Source organism: Argentina silus (genome assembly GCF_951799395.1).
Source record: "Argentina silus genome assembly, chromosome: 15".
NCBI lineage: Eukaryota > Metazoa > Chordata > Actinopteri > Argentiniformes > Argentinidae > Argentina > Argentina silus.
The window spans coordinates 6,963,904-6,985,450 of NC_139669.1; the positions used below are offsets into that span (position 1 = coordinate 6,963,904).

The 21,547-nt window shown below is 47.2% G+C and overlaps 3 protein-coding genes across 3 annotated transcripts in view; all 3 read right to left on the reverse strand.

The window, feature by feature from the left end:
* Positions 1-6,637: 6,637 nt before the first annotated feature.
* Positions 6,638-7,850, reverse strand: fgfbp1a (fibroblast growth factor binding protein 1a). The gene is made up of 2 exons (XM_083686221.1): positions 7,790-7,850; positions 6,638-7,625 (listed from the first exon to the last, which is right to left on the reverse strand). The coding sequence occupies exon 2, from the start codon at positions 7,587-7,589 to the stop codon at positions 6,900-6,902; it is 690 nt and encodes a 229-aa protein (XP_083542347.1). The 5' UTR covers positions 7,590-7,625; positions 7,790-7,850; the 3' UTR covers positions 6,638-6,899.
* Positions 7,851-8,925: 1,075 nt separating this feature from the next.
* On the reverse strand, positions 8,926-10,988 carry fgfbp2a (fibroblast growth factor binding protein 2a). Its single transcript, XM_083685882.1, has 2 exons — positions 9,803-10,988; positions 8,926-9,540 (listed from the first exon to the last, which is right to left on the reverse strand). Exon 1 carries the CDS (start codon positions 10,975-10,977, stop codon positions 9,811-9,813), a length of 1,167 nt encoding a protein of 388 aa, XP_083542008.1. The 5' UTR covers positions 10,978-10,988; the 3' UTR covers positions 8,926-9,540; positions 9,803-9,810.
* Positions 10,989-15,108: 4,120 nt separating this feature from the next.
* Positions 15,109-21,547, reverse strand: part of prom1a (prominin 1a) — a gene marked incomplete at its 5' end in the record, with an annotated part of 63,405 nt that continues 56,966 nt past the window's right edge. Inside the window, 7 exon segments of the mRNA XM_083686865.1 lie at positions 15,109-15,640; positions 15,811-15,843; positions 16,682-16,774; positions 18,398-18,466; positions 19,122-19,145; positions 20,079-20,151; positions 20,154-20,193. Of these exon segments, the coding sequence (XP_083542991.1) occupies positions 16,705-16,774; positions 18,398-18,466; positions 19,122-19,145; positions 20,079-20,151; positions 20,154-20,193 (276 nt within the window). The 3' untranslated portion in view covers positions 15,109-15,640; positions 15,811-15,843; positions 16,682-16,704.

Sequence of the window (21,547 nt, forward strand, 5' to 3'; positions counted from 1 at the left end):
TCAAATAAGTGCTTCTCTACGTATATTGTTGTTATATCTAAAGTTGTTTTAATTTTTCAACTCCCATGTATTCTTTCAGGATTGTGTCTGATGATGATAAGCGTAACTAATTCCCAGAGGCTTCTTGTCCTGAAGTGAAAAGATTAAGAAGCTGTCAAGTGAAGGGAAAGTGTTGAGCGGCTGACAGGAGAGTAAAGCCTTCAAGGATAAAAAATGAATTATTGAGAGTCAGAGAAGAAAATTGCAAAATACCACAGTTGATTCTGGAGATTGCTGAGACAGTCATTATAATGTAGAAATTCCATCCCATGCATTACAATGAGCCTGTCCTCAGATTTCTACCTCCACCAGCCTCCCCTGGTACAGATCGGCCTGTGCCCAGATAGACAGTAGGCCCACAGTGGACTGGGTCCAGGGGTCCACATGGCCTGACTCTGTCTAACACCTACCCCTGTTGACAGTTGGGGATTATGGCCACAGATTATGGCCAACTCTGGTCCGGTGTGGTGAAGTTGTATGTAGGCTTTTGTACCTTAACAGCACTAACACAGCCAATGAGAATAATCAATTAAACTACACCTGATGGTTTTGAGTCTGTCGTAAATCACCACTCAAATGTTCAAATATTGGCAGCCTTTTCCTTGGCACACAAGTGCTTCAAGTCACCTCATGTAATATACCATGCAGTGGAGGTAGAAATCGGAGGAATGGATTCCATTCCATGCATTACAATGAGCCTGTCCTCCGATTTCTACCTCCACCAGCCTCCCCTGATATATATCTAGTTCACATTGACCTGCTGTGTTTATACCTGACTGACCCTGTTCTCTGGCTGCAGATTGAGGAAGTGTGGATGGAGTCTCACTTTACAACACAAAGAAATGTTTGTAGGCTTTCAGTAATTCCCCTGGTAGTCATGTGTGCACCAACCCAAACCCTAAACCTCTTTACTAACCAACCTCCTGGCTGGCTGGCTGGCTGGCTGGCTGGCTGGCTGGCTGGCTGGCACACATACACACACACACACACACACACACTCACACTCTCTCTCACACACACACACACACACACTCACACTCTCTCTCTCGCACTCACACACACACACACACTCACTCACACTCTCTCTCTCACTCACGCACAGACACACACACACACACACTCTCACTCACACACACACACTCTCACTCACACACACACACTCTCTCTCTCTCACTCACACACAGACACACACACACACACACACTCTCTTGCGCACACACACAGACACACGCAGTGCTCTAATTCTCCTGCTTAGAAAGTGGCGCGGCAGGGTGTGTTTTCTTTACGTTTGGGTTCGGTCAAGGCCCACTTTTCTCGACCAATCAGGAGCCAGGGGATATCAGGCCACATCGGTCCACACGGGAACAATCCCTAGGCTCCTCCCACTTGCAGGAAGTGGACAGGTCTTTGGAGGGCGTGGGGGGGGGGGGGGGGGTGGGCACGTGAGGGTTGGCAGGCATGTGGGTAGTGTTACGGAGGTGTGGGTGAGAGGAGGGAAAGGAGTGAGAGAAGGAGCGGAAGGAATGAGGGAAGGTGTTGCAGAACTTGAGCTGAACAGCTGTGTTGAATGGGAGACTGAATTCCCCCAAAGCAGCTCTGCATGACAGTGTTGGAGAGGTTATGGAAGTATGAAAGTTTTCTGCACTAATGTGTTCTATTCATTCCACTCCTCTATTTCTCCTCTTTATTGCCACTCATAATGGCCTGCTGTGTAGAACATAGCATAATGTGCCTTGAGAAGTCTAGAGTGTTGCCAGCTGTGTCCTCCAGTTGAGAAGTCTAGAATGTTGCCAGCTGTGTTATCCAGTTGAGAAGTCTAGAATGTTGCCAGCTGTGTCCTCCAGTTGAGAAGTCTAGAATGTTGCCACCTGTGTCCTCCGGTTGAGAAGTTTAGAATGTTGCCACCTGTGTCCTCCAGTTGAGAAGTCTAGAATGTTGCCACCTGTGTCCTCCGGTTGAGAAGTCTAGAATGTTGCTACTGGTGTCCTCCGGTTGAGAAGTCTAGAATGTTGCTCCCGGTGTCCGGTTGAGAAGTCTAGAATGTTGCTCCCGGTGTCCTCCGGTTGAGAAGTCTAGAATGTTGCTACTGGTGTCCTCCGGTTGAGAAGTCTAGAATGTTGCTCCCGGTGTCCTCCGGTTGAGAAGTCTAGAATGTTGCTACTGGTGTCCTCCGGTTGAGAAGTCTAGAATGTTGCTCCCGGTGTCCTCCGGTTGAGAAGTCTAGAATGTTGCTACTGGTGTCCTCCGGTTGAGAAGTCTAGAATGTTGCTACCGGTGTCTGGCTTGCGTTATCAGCTCTGGGAGTGTCTGCTTGAATCTTATCTTCCTTTGAACACCTACAGTAGCAAAATATGAGTCCCACCGGAGGCAGAATGCTCTGATTGTGAAATAACAGCCAGCCCCACACGCGAACCCACAACCCTCCTGCTGGAACAGGCTGTCATAGAAGAAGTCTACGTCTACCAGGGGATGCTGGAGGAGGTAGGAATCAGAGGACGGCCTCATTGTAATGTATGGAACTTTGATACCATTCCTCATTCCGTTCCATGCATTACAATGAGCCCATCCTCCGATTTCCACCTCCACCAGCCTCTCCTGACATCCACAATGTGCTAAACCCAAGGACACTAATGTGCCATGACAGGGAGGCAGGAGAACATGTAAACACTAGCAGTGCCAAGTTATTCAAGCTGGGTGGGGCAGCCCTTACAGTTACAGCACACATGTGAGGCTGAGATAATGCACTTAGATCTTGGACTCAGGCAAGAAGAGGCAGGATGATTACGATCAAAGGCAGTAGGCTACAGAAGTTATACAATGTGATAACAGAGTAGATTAGATGTCTACACAAAAGTGCTGATAGCTCACTGGAGCAGGAAGAGGAATGTGATGTTCGAGATTACTGTATTGTATGGGAATGGATCTGGCCAGGGAGGTGAAAGAGAAGTCAGTGCTTATGTTAATCCATCAGGTTAATAAATGCTTAACTGTACTGCTAGGTTACACATGGGTGCTTGTAGCATATATGAGCACTATATGGCAGGGTCTGACCTTGGTGAACTATACAGGTGCTTTAGCATGGGATCACTATACGGCAGGTTTGACCTTGGTGAACTATACAGGTGTTTTAGCATGGGATCACTATATGGCGGGGTCTGACCTTGGTGAACTATACAGGTGCTTTAGCATGGGATCACTATATGGGTGAGTCTGACCTTGGGGACATACCGTACAGACGGCATATTCTGCCTTTTAAAGTCTGGGAGAGTAATTGAACTATGGAGCAACCTTCAGCGGTAGGATTACTGGAAAGGCTCGTTCAAATTATTTTATTGAAACTCAACAATGGAACCTGCTTCGTCATGTTCACCTGTCCATCAAACTAAAACAACACTCCACCCCAATTCAAAGCTTTTATGACCTCCGAGGTATTGTATGTGACGCACCTAATCCCATACCAGGACGGTGTACTATTTTTCTTATCTGATTTCTGCCATGATAAGGTTTATAAACTGAAAAGGAAACAATTTAATTGTAAGACACCTTTATTTGATCTAGTCAATCAATAATCCAAAACATCAGGAAATACTAACATCAGTAATAAATCGTTGGTTTAGAACTGTAGAAGAGTCACACCTGAGGAACCCCCTAAAGCTAGTAGAAGAGAGTTGTGACCTCATCCCCTAAACCTCCTCAAAGTTCTGAAATAATTCAGATACACTATGACAATCAATCAACATCTCATATTAACGCGTGACATTGGATTCCTCAACAAACGCCCATAACAAAACCAACAGCCATATTCAACATGTTACATGATACACCTCTATGTGTTCTAGGCTCCAACAAATCTAGATAAACATGCCTCTTTGAATCCAACCCTGTGTAGACATGTTAGACACACTATACAGATTAAGGGAGGCTGGTGGAGGCAGACATCGGAGGACGGGCTCATTGTAATGCATGGAACGGAATGAGGAATGGTTCCATGCATTACAATGAGCCCGTCCTCCGATGTCTGCCTCCACCAGCCTCCCCTGAGTGTGTTTCCCTTGGTACAGACCGGTCTGTGTCCATACTGACAAACATGTATGAGACATTGAGTTCTCCGGTCGGTCGGCACGTCTAGTCATGATGCAGAACATAGCGCCAGGAGCAATGCTTGGGTTTGATGGATGTTCTGGAGGAGGTGTGTGAGGGTGTGTGTGTGTGTGTGTATGTGTGTGTGTGTGTGTGTGTGTGTGTGTGTGTGAGTGTGTGTACATGCCTTTCTGTGTGTGTGTGTGTGTGCGTGCGTGTGTGCGTGTGTATATGTCTGTGTCGTGCGTACGTTTGTGTGAGTGTGCGTGCGTGTGTATCTGTCTGTGTCGTGTGTAAGTGTGTGTGTGTGTGTGCGTGCGCCTGCGAGCGTGTGTGTGTGTGTGTGTGTGTGTGTGTGTGTGTGTGTGTGTGTGTGTGTGTGTGTGATGATGGAGCTGTGTTTATTGCCCCTCCAGGTTATACAGTAATAGAGGCTGCTGTGATGAGTGTTGCCACCTCTGCGGCGGCTGGGGTAAGCTAAAGTCACAGTTCATATGATGGACTTCTTTTCCATATGTGCCCCAAAGAGTTGAGCAGCGGTCGGGCAGGTCACGTATGATCTATGGACCAAGGGTTGACAGAGCACTGCAGATGATCATATGCAGCGATAGTATCACTGTGTACAGAACATCTCGGCCTAGCACGGGTTTTGAGCATGGGTCTAAGCATGATTACTAAACAACCATTGCTAAAACTATTATTGTGCATTATTATTATTATTATTATTATTATTATTATTATTATTATTATTATTATTATTATAGGTATTAAAAGTAAGTATGTCATCTCTGTAGGTGTTTGTAGCTACTGCATAGGGTGGAAACATCTCAACAGGTAGTATTGGGGACCCTGGTAAACGGTCGACAAGACATCTTCATGTTAACAATGTACAAACGGTCGACAAGACAAGATATCTTCATGTTAACAATGTACAACAAAAATACACCTTTTGGTGTTATTGAAACAGCTGTTAAACAGCCTCAGGGAAATAGCGACCTCATAGTGAGTACAGTGGATTGAAAAACCGACGCTTCAGCTTGACAGATTGCTTCTGCTGTAGCAAAGATCACGGAGATACATGTGTGACTTTTCGCTTCTCACGCCATGAACAGTTTCTGTTTTCTCTTCTCAACTATCTTGCACCTGCACACCATGGGCGTCATTAGGGCTTGTGTCCACCAAACGCGCTTTTGCCTACGAAAACTTAAACAGTAACGTTGATGCGCGGCGCTCCTTTCCAAAAGTTTAACAAAATTCAATACTAGGGCGCCCGGAGCGCTCCGCCAAAAACAGAGCGCCCTTAAACCAACTGTCTAAGTATTCAACGCCATGTCCCACTCACAATGTACCCAAGAGTAATTAAAACCAAGTCTGAGGTGAGAGAGCACAAAAGGGACTTTTAAAATTACATAACTACTCGAGTAGGCTACATTGTTTTCTTCCTCTGTTTCTTGTGTCGTGACCACAGAGTAATTACTCAATCTGAAGGTGTACCCAATTAAATCTGTGTTGCTGCTAGGTTACCAGGCTATAGTGAATGATGCCCTAAGCTGCATTCACATGATACGCGCAAGAACGGCATTGCACCGGGCGAGCCATTGATTTTCAATGGAGGACGCGGCTGCGCTTCCTAATCAGCTGTTTGTTTCCTAAGTGGCGTCATGGCCGCGGTGGTGTGAGGTAGCGCAAGCTGCGCATGTCGCGTATTATGTACAGGCGCCTTTAGCATCGTCACACCTGGCAGACACATCTGGACGTCCAACGCGTGGTTCAGTCAAAAGAAACAGCTGGCAAACAAGAGTGTGGTGTGAACGATTATAGACTGTGGTTAGTTTATTTAACTACTATAGCCAATGTGCCTACTAGTTACGTTAATAGATCAAACTCCGTCTTGATAGATATTCTAGGAATGTAACTAGCTGGGGAAAAGAATAGAGCATTGGCAAAAAGGCATTGCACTGGGAGGCTACTTAACGGCTGTTTAGACGGACTTAAAGGTTATAGAATACAACCGTTGTAATTGCAGAGACCTTGAAATATTGTGTTGCTGAAATAGTGTAGGATTTAGAGGCCTTGTAACGTCATGAGGAGTTCTTAAGCAAATCAAGCCAAAGAATGCCCCATTAAATCTTCTAAAGAGCATTTAACTGAGTTTAATTACAGTGTCATTACCCAACATACTCAAACTCTTAATCTCTAGGAAAATGTGTGTGTGTGTGTGTGTGTGTGAGAGAGAGAGAGAGAGTGTGTGTGTGTGTGTGTGCGTGCGTGTATGCATACGTGTGTGGGCGCGCGCGCGCGCGCACACCAGGTGGTACCCAACACATGCTAATAGTGATAAATCATACCAGCTTTGGTGTTGAGGACTAGACAGAGAAGCATCAGGGTGGCGGTCAGGCCTTTAACCATTGATGATTAAAGCAAACAAAACAAAAAAAACTAAAACATCCAACCAACCTTTGATCAAGATTACAGGAGGAGGAGGCGGAGGGGGCAACATGTACAGAGATTATTTGAATACAGTTAATACAAAATATTTATTAAGTAGCCTCACAACATAAAACAATGAATACAATAAATGTTAACATATTTCAGGACATAGTCCTTGCTGTGTGAGACTAAATTAATAACGCTGTTCTCCAATACTGTACACTAAACGCTTGACTTCGTAAAGGAGAATTGTAACAATAACAACAACAAAATTGTCACCGTTGGTCATCAAATAGGTCGACAGTGTGAAAATGAATGAGAGACAGCGGACATGTCAATGTCTGTTACTCTCAACAGTCATCACTGTGGACCATAGAGAAAAAGAAAGTACACAAACTCGACCAGGAGCTGCTGCAATATTCTTCCCCCAATTTGTTCAGATCAACTTCGGGACAGTTTGACTTGAGACCCGCCGGAGGGAGAGAAGGCGGCGGGTTGGTAGTCTTAGTCCGTGCGGTGTTGTTCAGTTTGAAATGCGCGTCTTTTGGGGCTTTTCTGCACATACCGGCTTTCACCAAAGCAGTGGCGTCGTTGCACATTGCCTTCTGTTTCTTTAGAGCGCGGGCAATCTGTTTCCAGTAAGCTTTCGCGTTTGACGCGTACTGGGGACAAGCGTTCGGTCTGGCGACGTATTCGCACTCGAATCTTTGTCCTCCTTTATTGCAGTTGACGCCGAGGACGAACGCGTCGTCACCTGTCGCGACCCAGGTGCATTGTGTCTTGTCTTTAGCGGTGAACTTCCCCTTGAACACGCCTTTACCTGGGGCCTTGGGACCGCTGTCTTTCTTGTGTGGAGACGGGACAGGGAGCTTTGATGGTGGTTGTTCACCCTGCTTCTGTCCCCTGTCCTTCACCTTCTCCTTTCCCTCTGTCCGTCCCTTCCTCCCTTTGCCTTTTTCTTTCTGACAGTTGGCCACCATAAGCTGCTGAGAGATGCAGGCGACAACGAGCACCACGGCCAGGTTGGTAAGGAGCGTCATGACTCGATGACCTCAAATATCAACACGACCGACCACCTGCGAAATGACAGAGGGATAGTTTCGTGAAATTACACCGCGGGTTTGACTGTGCTCTCATTCAAATATTTGGCACTACGCAATTAAGGTGTGAACAAGCGGAGGATACAATTATGGAACATAATTATTAACAGATCATATTTGTTATGGTTATTTCCGCTCACCTGTAGATTTGCGAGAGTGGAAATTGTTCTATCCCGATGTGACACCTGGGGGAAGCGCACGTGGCATTTATAGCACAGGGACACACCCACCTCACATTCCTTCTACTCACACACACACACACACACACACACACACACACACACACACACACACACACACACACACACACACACTCTCTTTCTCTCTCTCTCTCACGCACACACACACACACACACATACACACACTCTCTCACTCTCTCACACACACACACACACTCTCTCTCTCTCTCTCTCTCTCTCACACACACACATTCTCGCTCTCTCTCTCACACACACTCTCTTCCTTTCTCTCTTTCTCTCTCACTCACTCACACACACACACACACACACACACACAGTTAATCAAGAGTGTTAGAGAGCGGTGGAATGTTGAGAGCGGTGGACTGCATAACTTGATACAGCTTGTTAGCTTGTGGTTAGCTGCTGAAATATAGCCTATGTTTATAGCTATGATGCCGTGCAATGTCTAAACGGTTTTCCTTGACATCGTTCTGTCCAAATGGTAGATTATTACCCATTGCATATGAGCTCTGAATCTGCACATATTTTGTTTTCGTGTCCAGTCGCGTTCACACACGACCCATCCCTCGTAATGCACAATGCACAATGAACGAAACATATTTCCTAGAAAAAACACATTCCAGTGATCAGCACACTCTCACCTCGAGACCAAGAAAAAGAAAAAACACACACAAAAAAGAGATACTAGAGGTAATCACAACACAGTGAATACATACGTTAACATATGGTATTTGCCATTAAGACATTTGATCTGCAAGTCATATTCATATGCGCTTCTTAACTGCAGTAAAAGCCGGTCTTTTAAAGTTACATTGATACAGCAGCGTCACCTGCTGGGTAAAAAGAGACACTGCACCTCAACGATGTGTGTCCGCAGTATTTCAGTATCTCAAATATTAATTTGAACCGAGCTGCTGACCAGTATTTCAATAATAGTACAAGATAGCACATGAATAAGCAGACACACTGACAGAAATTAAGAACCAACGTTTATTCATGACGTAGACATGTACTGTAGACATTCATCCATTGATGGGACTTCTCAGTCAAATAAACAAGTGGTAGACATGCAGAATATCGGTAGGCCACTCAACTGTTTGAATGACACAAAAACCTTGTCCTTGCCCAACTCAGTATATTCAATACATGGTATATGGGTGATACAGACATACACATAGCCATACTAACCAACAAACAAACAAAAAAAGGTGAAACCAATGGCGTATCTGCCTTAGGAGAGTCCATTATAGCGTACCGAAAGGTTTCTCGGACTGTATAGAGTGCTCTTTGACACCAAAAGGTAAAAAAAAACCTGTCACCTGTAAGATGTAGAATGTACACTTGAAAGACGATGGATTCACATTAACTGTCCATACCTGATCTTGTCTGCCAGGTCAGAGTTTTGCTTTCAACTGTCATTGTGACACGTGGAATTATTGTGTTCTACCAAACATTCCGGAATGGCAAGGAATGGTCTTGATGGAACATTCATACACAAGTCGTGGTGGAATTGATGGCATGTGGATGGATGATGTTTGATTGACAGATGATGTCATTGCCATCATCCCCCTGAAGAGGGTGATACAACTCTCCTTCTACCATTTCATCAACATCAGACTTCTCTTGTGGAGAATGCCCCCCGGTGCCACTTTAGTCTGACTTCTCAAGTCATCTGCACAAGAATGTTAATCTGTGAGACAGCAGAAACAGAGGAAAAGATAGATAAATAAACTGGAGCTGAAAGGTTGACAGGAAATTTGCACACAGTGAAATGCTAACAACACAACAGCTCTAATCTGGAAGTAAAGAGAAAATTGTCATATTTTCAGAGCACTTGATCTATATCAAAGGGTGTTTCACTTTGTATACAAATTATCTTTCGGAAAATACACAAAGCTGCGACTGACAATCAGAAAATAACAATAACAGCCAGCTCCCATTTGTCCACTCACCTTCAGTATTAGTTCTGGAACCAGCCGATGACATAGGTGCAGAGTCCCTGGAGCGACCTCCAGCAGTAGTCCTGAGACATTTTCTTGGCCGTGCTCTTGACCGCGGGCTTGGTGGGTTTGGGAGTGGTCAGTTTGGGAGTCAGCATCTTCCTCAGGACAGTGGTTTTCACGAGGGGCTTGGCTGGTTTGCCTTGGTCTGGTTTGGGTGCTGCTGGTTTTGCCTGTGCTGGTTTTGCCTGTGCTGGTTTTGCCTGTGCTTGTTTTGCCTGTGCTGGTTTTGCCTGCGCTGGTCTGGATTGCACTGGTTTTGTTGGTGCTGGTCTTGCCTCTGGTCTGGTGGGTTTAGCCTGCTCAGATCTGGCTGCTGCTGTCTTAGCCTTGGCGGTGGGAGCCCTGGGGGTCTCTGGCTTGGCCTGGGCTGGCTGTGGCTTCTCCTGCTTCTCCTGGGGTTTCTCCTGCTTCTCCTGGGGTTTCTCCTGCTTCTCCTGAGGTTTCTCCTGCTTCTCCTGGGGTTTCTCCTGCTTCTCCTGAGGTTTCTCCTGCTTCTCTTGGGGTTTCTCCTGCTTCTCTTGGGGTTTCTCCTGCTTCTCCTGGGGTTTCTCCTGCTTCTCCTGGGGTTTCTCCTGCTTCTCTTGGGGTTTCTCCTGCTTCTCCTGGGGTTTCTCTTGCTTCTCCTGGGGTTTCTCCTGCTTCTCCTGGGGTCTCTCCTGGGGTCTCTCCTGGGGTCTCTCAGGCTTCTGGGGGCCTGCTGGGGCTGCTGGTGGAGCAGCCTCTGTGGAGGTACCAGCGAACACCATCTGGGACTCCTCCGGTGCATTTCGACACATCTGGGGCTTGATGGCCTTGGGGGCCTGGCAGGCGTTCACCAGCTTCCTCATGTCCCACATGATCTGTCTGAAGTAGTGGCGTGGGTTGGTGTTGTAGGAGCGGCAGGTGTGGGGCTTGCCTGTGTACTCGCACCAGTACGACTGGTCCCCCCCCTGGCAGGTCACGCGGAGCCGGGTGATCTCGCCCTGGCCCGTCACCGTCATGACACAGGCTTCCTTGGCCTTGGTCTGGAACTGGATGGGCTCCTCCCACACACTCTTCTTGCTCTCAGCGGCGCCGCCGTTCTGAGCCTCCACGACCCAGAGGCAGCATCCGAGGAGCAGCAGTGCGCTGGCCCGAGTCCACATGGTTGGCTGGCTGGCTGGCTGGTTGGCTGGCTGGCTGGCTGGTTGGCTGGTTACACCAGATGCTGCAGTAGTAGTGTGTGTGAGAGAGGGAGAGAGTAGGACTGGAGAGGCTGAGGGTTCCTCCTGGTATTTATGGGCTCTGCACACAAAGGGAGCATTCAGGTGGAAAAAAAAAGAAACCACCCGGCTGAAAAAGAGGAGAGGAGGAGGGGAGGAAGAGGGGAGGAAGAGGAGGGAAGGAAGAGGAGGAGGGGAGGAAGAGGAGGAAGAGAGGAGGGGAGGAGGGAAGGAGGGGAGGAAGAGGAGGAGGGGAGGAGGGAAGGAGAGCTGTGCCCCTCAGCTTCCCGCTATGCTTTGGGACTATAATTTATGGTTGGTCTGGGGACTGTCAAGGAAAGCCAAGGGGCACATGTGAAACCAATTGGGAGAGGCTGGCTGACATTTGCGTACAGGGTAGAGGCACATGAAGTGTTGCATTGAGAAGGATGTTGACTTTGTGCACTTTAAACTTCACGTGAGAACAATTCTCTAGACTATCATCCATTTAGAGGAGCTGGCTGCCCTGGCGAATTTATGCCAATATTATATACATTTATGTAATCGGCCGCACTCCACGGTTTTAGACGCGGTTGGCATGTGTGTGTCAGTCAGTACATTTCAACCCAAGACCACATCGTGCCTTGGAGAAGAAACAGCCTGCTTGCAGGAACATGCAGGACTCTTGGAGGCTCTCCACTGGTTTACTAGGTGGTTCGGGCCTGACTGCCACACAACACAGCATGCAATTTCCTTCCAAAATAAACACAATCAAATTCTAGAAGCCTGGAGAAACTGGAGGATGGAAGTAGAACTCTCAGAGGTTCCGCTTCCAAACACGCATGCACGTGGCGGGGTGGCGGCTGGCCAATAGAGCACGGAACTCAGGAAGTCGTTAGTGCTGCAATTAAGAGAACAAGAATAGCCCCAATAAAGACTCGAGACTACAACGATGTGTATGTAACCTGGCAGTTGAAGAGGCGAGGGTGTGTGTGTGTGTGTGCGCATGCACAGGCGTGTGTTAACTGCATGTGTGTGAATATGTGTGTTTGTGTGTCTGTGTGTTGACTGTATGTGTGAATGTGTGTGTTTGTGTGGGCGTGTGTTGAATGCATGAGTGAATTTGTGTGTGTGCGTCTGTGCGTGTGTGTATTGACTGCATGTGAGAATGTGTGTGTGTGCACGTGTGTGTGTGTGGGACGGGGGCTATATTGGGGGGGCACACATGCCTTTCACAGCTTTATTTTCCTAGCAATCAATCCAGTGTGCAGAGAAAGGGCTCGTTGTGACGCGTGATCTCTCATGCCAACATCCAGAGCAGGTCGGCTTCGCTGGGACGAATCAAAAGAAATCACACTGCATGGCCACCAGCCAACCCAGTACCAGGGGGCTCGGGCGTCTACACCCCCCCTCTCTCACACACACTCGCACACACACATGCAGTCAACACACACACACACACACACACACACACACACACACACACACACATATGCAGTCAACACGCACGCACGCACACACACACACACACACACACATATGCAGTCAACACGCACGCACGCACACACACACATGCAGTCAAAACACACACACACACACACACACACACACACACACACATGCACACACACACACACACACGCAGTCAACACACACACACACACACACACACACACACACACACTCTATAACTCTCCTTCTCTCTCACTCTGTGGCATTTCAGGGGATTGTAGTGGGGTTGCAAAGTTAATACACAACATCTTTCACAGTAGACGGACTGGGGAAGGAGGAGGCTCACGCTTGGAGAGTGGCTACGACAATGTTAGGAAATGATCACAATGTTATGAACTAATTAGGAGCTTTGATCTCTAAATAGATAAATCAGAGGACTGCACCATGAGCTTAGTACGTTCCGGCTCTTTATCCAATGGCTCATTTAACGTGTGAATGACGTGGGTATGTGCTTTATGTGGGTAAATGTTGGCTATTTGGGTGGATATGGTATTTATGGGTTCATGCGGTGTACTTTGTGAGATGTAGAAAATGGATTTTGGGGGATTATAGAAGTGGTTCTAAAGTCTGAGGAGACCTCAAGTGCCAAACCTATAGACAAAACATAACAATCTTCTCTCCAAAATAGAAGGTAAACAAAGCAGAACGCCATGTTCCACTTAGGGCACCCAAATACGAAGCTGTGTGGTCTCACGTCCAGTATGTGTATAAACAAACTGGCTCATGTCAAAAGTCCCAGAACATGTGTAGAAAGAATTTTATGTCAGACAAAAAGTATGTTGTCAAATAAGGAGACATCTTGTTTAAAAATGCGTCACAACCCGTCCCTTGTTTTCTCAAGGGAGAACGCCTCTGAGACAGACGACCTCGTTGAAATTAACCACAAATGACAGGTACAACTGAAATTGAGAGTTTATTCACAATTTGTACACTTTCAGTCAACCATCATACAAGGACACTCATTTTCCATTGGATACCATTAGTGCCTCGCTACTGCTTGACCTACTGTATGATGTTAAACCACCAGTGGACAATACCATCTAACCAGATGTCTCAAACCAAACGCCTGTCTGTAGCACTCAAATAAACAGTGTGTAGTGCTGTCATACATGTTCCCAGGTGGGCCACTTGCAGACAGGAAGTCCACTGAGACTCAATGGGCGGGATCAGGTATGTGTTAACCAATAAGAGCTCCTTTCTCCTCATCGTAAAGCCTCTATTGGGTGTATGCCATTTAGGAGTGAAGTATCTAATCCCCCACCAATCTTAACTATGCAGATGCCTATAGGTGAACCAGTCTAATCCCCCCCCCCGTCTACCCCCCCACCCCTCAAGTCTACCCACCCCCCTCCAGTCTACACACCCCCTTCCAGTCTACCCCCCCCTCCAGTCTACACCCCCCCCGATCCGGTCTACCCCCCCCCCCCCCCCCTCCCCCCCTCCAGTGTATCCCCCCTCCATCTTTACAATGCAGATAGTGTGAGATCATGAACACATAAGTAAACAAGTCAGACCAGGTTGTTGTTGGAGTGTCTCTGCAGTGGTTTTCCAGTGTGTTGTTATCTTAGTTGGGCGTCAGGGGAGGCTGGTGGAGGTAGAAATCGGAGGACGGGCTCATCGCACACACGTTTTTGATACCGTCCCTCATTCTTCATCCCGTGTGTTACAATGAGCCAGTCCCCCAATTTCTACCTCCACCAGCCTCCCCTGTTCAGCATGGCCCAGCCCAGTGTCCATCATAATGTTCAAGCAGATACATCTCTTATATATATACATCTTCTTCAATACATTCACCCTTTCCATAGTCTTCAACTGTACCAAATACCTATTGTGGGATTAAAAACAAAAGAATGTCGAAAACAATATATTATGCATTATAACTAAGACCTGAGACCTACAGTACAGTAAAAATAGGATTTGGCTTCGAATAGCAGTTCTCTCCACTGAAAGGTTTGACCACTACAAATAGCCCAAATATAATATTGATTAGCATGCCCCGGTGTTAGTAGACTCAACATGATAGTGTTTGCGTTATTGTTAATCAATTAATCCACTAAGGAATGTTATAATCTTCCTCTGACCGTTCTGTGGAGGGAGACGTACCGTAGTCTCATCAGACGGACTCTGAAGTCTCGCGTCGGCTCGGTGAACGAGAACACAGAACATGTGTCAGTACGTCTGTTACGCGCTGAGGTGAGACCTTCTCTACACCACGAGCGACAAGACGGAGGACATCAGTGACGATGGTGAAACAAACCAACAGCAGGTCTGTCTGAGCGGCAGCCCCCTGTGCCAGAGTACCCCGGCCTATCGCCTGGATACCAACCTCCGGCCGTCACTTAACGCCAAACATACAACAGTTATGCTATTGGTGTTCTGATGTCGTTCAAGCACAGCGCTCTACAGTGTGATCCAGGGGAGCCTCAGGTCTGAATCTATACAGAGGCTGTGTTGTGTTTCACTTGATAAGAATCATCATACAGTCTTTCCCCATGTGTCATTAAAACAATTGCAAAGTGCCTAACCCGGCCCTCCCACCCCCACCCCTACGCCCCCCCACCCCACCCTCAACTAGGAGCAGAAACAGCAGTGTTCTGGGAGCTCTACACAACCTTTCAGTCACCGTTTACAAAACACACAAAAAAAAATGTACAAAAGATATGAGCGTCACACGGCCATCGAAAATCGCTGTTGTCTTGTCATGGGTTTGAACTTTGAACTTTTGCTTCGGCGTGCTGTTCCAAAGGGATGTAAACTCGGACACAACAGCCGTGGTCGGGTGGAGAGGGGCAGGGCAGGGCAGGGTTTGGGCCGGGAGGGGCGGGGCAGGGCGGGGCGTCGCCGGCTCAGATGTTATCCGATGCCCCCCCTATCTCCTCCGGGAGCATCAACGCTGTGCGATAGTGTGACAACAGCACTCTGTGTAGTGTCTGACGGGGGTTTTCATTGGACAGCAGGTGAGCATAACGGCCTGTGATTGGGCAGGTTGTGGTCAGTGGGTGTGGCCAGGTGAACATGTGACCAAAGACATCAGCTCCTCGGAGAGGCTTCTCCTTCTGTGGTAGAGAGCTGTTGTTGGAGCATCGTCTGGGCCAGGGACTGGGGAATGGTTGCCCTGGAAACACAGAAACACAACTAAACACTGCAGCCAGGCGACACAGTGTATTTTTGAGAGATGTGTGAATGGTTTGATTTTATTCCTTTCCTGCTAAATTTATAGTTTTCTATTAACTTCAAGCATTGCTGTAAAATAATCTGTATGAGTGACGGCGTAAATAAACGTACGATCCAGTGATTCAGTTCCAGTTTTCGATGGCACTAGAGAAAAAGAAGAGGAAGAGGAACAAGACATGGGCAAAGATTGACATCAGTTGCATCAGAGTTTTTTAATTAGATATTTCAGAGACTTTATGACTTTTTTTGCCCTTGTAAGGCTGGAGGGAGAAATGAAGGGGTGGAATGTGTGAGTTATGAAATGAGAGAAGGCAGACTTGTAGCCAGCTGTGCTTTAGTGTTAATGGGGAAAGCAAACACACACGGCACGTCTCACGCTACAGAACACTTACACCGCCGTGACCAGTGTCACACACAAACACCAGCCCACCGTTTATGGCTGTGGGTTCGATTCCCGCTGGGACCATATATACTGAAAACGTAAGTCGCTTTGGATAAAAGCATCAGCTAAACGGTGTATATTATGGTTTATGGGTTTAAAAACATCAAATCCTCACCGTGTCGACTTTTCTGCTAAGTCGCTGCAAGCAGACAAACGCTACGGCAAGCAGCAGGGCGGGGCGGAAATGGAGGGATAACGGGGGAGGGGAGGGAATGAAAAGAAAGAAAAGAATGATACATACATAGGGTCAAGCAGACAAGCAAGACATGAGGCAACAGGAGAGAGACAGTGTTGAAGCCCTGATGGTTTACGGCTGCGTGGCGATGGAAGGCAAACAGCAGGAAGAACGCAAAACTGCATGATAGGAAGAAAGGATGAGAGCACTGAAAAGAGGGACAACAACAGTGCTGAGGAGATGAGGGGAGGGGAGGAGGGAGGGAGGGGAGGGGAGGAGGGAGGGAGGAGAGGGAGGAGAGGGGAGGGGAGGAGATGGAGGAGAGGGGAGATAGAGAAGTCCGTTGGTCGGAGTGTTCTCAGTACCTTTGTGGAGCCGGGCCTCTCTCTCACCAGTCGATGTGTCTGGGGGGGGCGGAGGCCCGGGGGAACCGGGTCATGGTGTCATAGGCTGGGATACTAGTGGGAGGAGCACAGGGCACAGAGGAAGGGGGCAGGGCGGGGTGGGGGGGCATTATCAATACCAGGCTGGGGGGGGTCAACCATAGAGATAGACAATGTTCTACAGATCTCTATGGAGTCAACACTGGTCACCGTTTATAGTTACATCACCCTGGCTGTGTTCAAATATCCACCCTACGGCAGCATGCTACTTAGGGTGCATGGCCAGTGCACTAGCAAGTACACAAGTACACCAGGGTGGATATTGGAACTCTGACAGGTCCTGAGTTTAGTGGCCTGCCCATGAGAACAACAAGGCAGGCGGTTTCCAAGCCACAGACACACAGAGCTCACCACTGAGGGGCTGGCTGGCCAAGGAGGAGGGGGGGGGGCGACGACGGGGGGCAGGGGAATGGTATTACACAACTCTTGTTTCCATGTTCCTGTTTGTGTCCTACCATCCACATGCACACTATGCCCACGGCCATAGAGAATAACAACAACACCAAACTCAATGGAGTGAATGGGAACTCCATTTGTATTGATTATTAGAGAGACGTTTAGAGGGCAAAACCAAATGGCCAGTGAATTATAATATAGGGTGATTGTAATATAGGGTGATTGTAATAGAGGGTGAATGTAATGTAAGATAATGCATATGATTGGTTGATGAGGCCTTTGTATTGGTTGGTTATTGTATCCCCCCCCCGTCCAATCACTGAGTGACGTGGCTCTCTCTGTCCGTACACAGTTACAATACAGATCACATGTTTAGCTGTCCGTAGACATGCCTGTTGATAAACAGAACAGAAACCCATGCAGTTAGAGGTTGGTTAGAGGTCAGTCCCACGTCAGAACATGCCACATGCTTGCCTCTCTCGCTCTCTGAGCAAAATGACCAGGTGTATATTCACATGGCCGGCCTGACCAACAACTCTAGAGAAGAAGAGGAGGAGAGGAGGAGAGGAAGAAACATGCATTTCATTTCACACCATCACCATCACCGTCATAAAATCAGAGCACCGAACATGCAGCAGATTAGTGATGCTCCAAACCCAATCACCCCAAACACACCCTGACACCAATCACCCCAAACACACCCTGACCCCAGTCACCCCAAACACACTCCAACCCTAATCACCCCAAACACACCCCAACCCCAATCACCCCAAACACACCCTGACCCCAATCACCCCAAACACACCCCAACCCTAATCACCCCAAACACACCCCAACCCCAATCACACCCCAACCCCAATCACACCCCAAACAAACCTTGACCTCAATCACCCCAAACACACCCTGACCTCAATCACCCCAAACACACCCCAACCCTGATCACCCCAACATCAGTAGAAAAGGTGGAGCGTGTTGCGTGCACGTGACCCCCCCCCCCCCCCATCCTGGAGCAGAAGCTGGAGAACTGGAGAGGGCAGCTGACCTCCAGAGTTTACGAGTGGGAGGGGGGCTAGACGCCTAATCCTAACCCCCCCCCCCCCCACCCAGGCCATGCACAGTGTCTCAGACACCTTATAATCCTTGTTACCCCCCCCCCCCCCCCCCCCCATGCCCGGCTACCATGCCGGCTGGTCAGAAAGGTGCATGCAGGTGATTATGTCCGTAGGGCTGTTTGATGTTTACCTTGTCATGTCAGGGTTGGGGATACCTTGCAAACGCTCATTATGATAACCACTATTAACCATTTCCAAACTGAAACAAAACATTACATACAAAAACAAATAAAAGTGATAAAAAATAACAAATAAGACGTGGTGAGAGATATGGCATGCTTTCAACCCTAGCTTCTGTTATGCTGCCATGGCGATCTATTCAGACGCACTAAACTGACAAAAGATAGGTTTTTTTCTTCGATACGTTCTTCTGTCCTGCACCAGATAACTTGGATGTGGATATGTTTCTCTTTTCTCTTTTGCTTTTCAACCCTCTCAGTTAAAAAAAGGTTTTCCCCAAATAGGAAAACCACACAAATTCTTGCGCTATCCAGTGTTGAAAGACGTAAACAAATGTATGTTTATAGATAGAAAGTTGTGAATAGTATAAACCATACAATATATTTTTTTTTATCTTACACCTCAACTTACAAAAACAGAGGTGAGCTTTTGCTTTTGTAAGGTTATGGTCGTACAAGCCCTTTAAGAACTGACAAGGGGCACTTCATCAAGACAAACACACACAGTAAAGCCAAACCATCTCAAAGCTACGTACGGAAACTAAAACCAGCACCAAGAATTCAGCAGAGAGAAAGTCTATGTACAGAATCCACAGGAAAGCCCAGATTGATTAAAGCAATGGGTTATACTGGAAGTAGAGAGGTGAGGTAAAAATGGGTAAAAATGGATCTTACTTTTTCATGGGAATTGTCTCAATGCTACAAAGATACAAAAACGTAAACATGTTGTTAATGAAATGCTTGTCAATAGAAATGCACCAGAGTTATAATAACAACACTGATCAGCTGACGACAGGCGTCACTGGTCAAGACACTTGGTGACTTGACTATCACAGTCTCTCTCTACTGTACGTGTGGGCGAGCGAGAGAGGGGAGGAGGGAGGCTGCAGGATGCAGGAAAACAACATGAAGATGAAGATGAATATGTTATTTGTCAACTTGAATATGCTTTTCTTTTTTTTCTTTCTTAAAGTGCAAAGTGCTTGACAGAGAGAAATGAAATGGAAAAAACAAGATGAGATGGGGGGGGGGGGGGGGGGGAGAAAAAAAAGATGGAAATAGTAGAAATGGTTATCACAAAGTAAAATGCCAAGTCCCAGACACAGAGGAACTGCAGGGGGGAGGGAGGAGAGGAGAGAAAGAGAGAGAGAGATGGAGAAAGAGTTAAAATAGTATTTGGTCACTACTACTAGTGGTAACTTCTATCGTAGGGTAAAAGGCAAAGGAAGGGAAGCAAATTCAAAATGGCAGCCAAGCAGCAGGCACTGCACACAGCAGCGATGACATCACCTCAAACACACTGTACCAGGCGAACGTGTCTATGCTTATTACATAATTAGCACTCTGAAATCATCAACATTGATATGAATTAAAGCTAATGCATACTATAAGGGGGCCACTGCTTCATAAACGGCACGAACATCTAACCACGTTCCTTGTGTTTGCGTTACAAAGTCAACAGAACCTTTCTTAGAAGGTCAGAGGTCATCAGACTCCCTCTCAGCGTTGTCTTACCACAGGTGGCGCCATTCGGGCGCGGCCCCCATCTGGACTACAGTACAGGGTGGACGGCGCCGTCTGTGGCAAGACGGTGGGTAAGGTAGAACACAGCCGTCAGGAGGAGATACTCACTCATCGTAAACATCCTCGGTGTCCATCCTGCGGTAGAACTTAGCCAGCTTGATGGACAGGATGATGCTGGGAGGAGAAACAAGGTGCTGCAGCCCAGACCGAACCAGAAGGCATTCTGTTACAGAGGGGAAGAGAGAGAGAGAGAGAGAGAGAGAGAGAGAGGGAGGGGGGAGAGAGGGAGAGGGTGTGGGGGAGAGAGAGAGAGGGGGAGAGAGAGAGGAAGAGGGGGAGAGAGAGAGGGAGAGGGAAGGGGAGACAGAGGGAGAGAGAGAGAGGGAGAGGGAAGGGGAGACAGGGAGAGAGAGAGAGAGAGAGAGGGAAAGGGGGAGAGAGAGAGAGAGAGAGAATCTTACATCACTTGCAAACCCATGGTATGGACGTGGTCTATCATCCATAACAAAGTTATTACACATTAATTATAAACAAGTTATTACACATGTATTATAAATGAGTTATTACACATTAATTATAAACAAGTTATCACACATGTATTATAAATGAGTTATTACACATTCATTATAAAAATCGAAATAATACACAACTAATAGATTATTAATCATATGAATGGCTGAGAACATGCAGGCTGAGTATGACTCCAGTACAGATGAGGGAGTTCAGCCAGGCTCCTCCACGCAGCCTCAGGTAGAAACTCTAACACTATCATCTGTCTACACGTCAGGCTGGCTGGCAGGATTGTTTAGGCTTCATAGAGGGCTTTCCATCATTTTAGACACTAATCTCTCCAGAATGTGTGTGATGGTGTGTCTGTGTGTGTGTGTACTTGTGTTGGTAAACGCCAGTGTGTGTGTGTATGTATGTGTATGTGTGTGTATGTGTGTGTGTGTGTGTATGTGAATGTGTGTGAATGTGAATGTGTGTGTGTGTATGTGTGCGTGGAGGAGCCAGTCTGAACACACTGAACTCTGAGTCATGAATCCAGCCTACATGCAGTAATCCTACCCATAATAGAATACGTCATAACTACTTATGAAAACTAATACTATATCAGTTTATATCAGTTTAATGATCAAACTGGCTAATCTGTAATCCCACTGATACAGTTGTTCTATTCTCTGTTAGGTAATAGGCTTGGGCCACTATTACAGTTCTCAAACCGGTATACCTTCCTCCAAAATACCCCGGTATACAGTAATACCTTTTACCAGACTTTCAACATGTCTCAAACTTGTAGCAAATACGGCAAGTAGCTTCTCTCTCTCTGGCCATCGTTTCTAGATATTAGCGCTACTAGTAGCCTAGTCTGAGCACCAGTAGCCTAGTCTGAGTGCCAGTAGCCTAGTCTGAGCACCAGTAGCCTAGTCCGAGCACCAGTAGCCTAGTCCGAACACCAGTAGCCTAGTCCGAACACCAGTAGCCTAGTCTGAGTGCCAATAGCCTAGTCTGAGCACCAGTAGCCTAGTCTGAGTGCCAATAGCCTAGCCCGAGTGCTATCAGCCTAATAGCCTAGC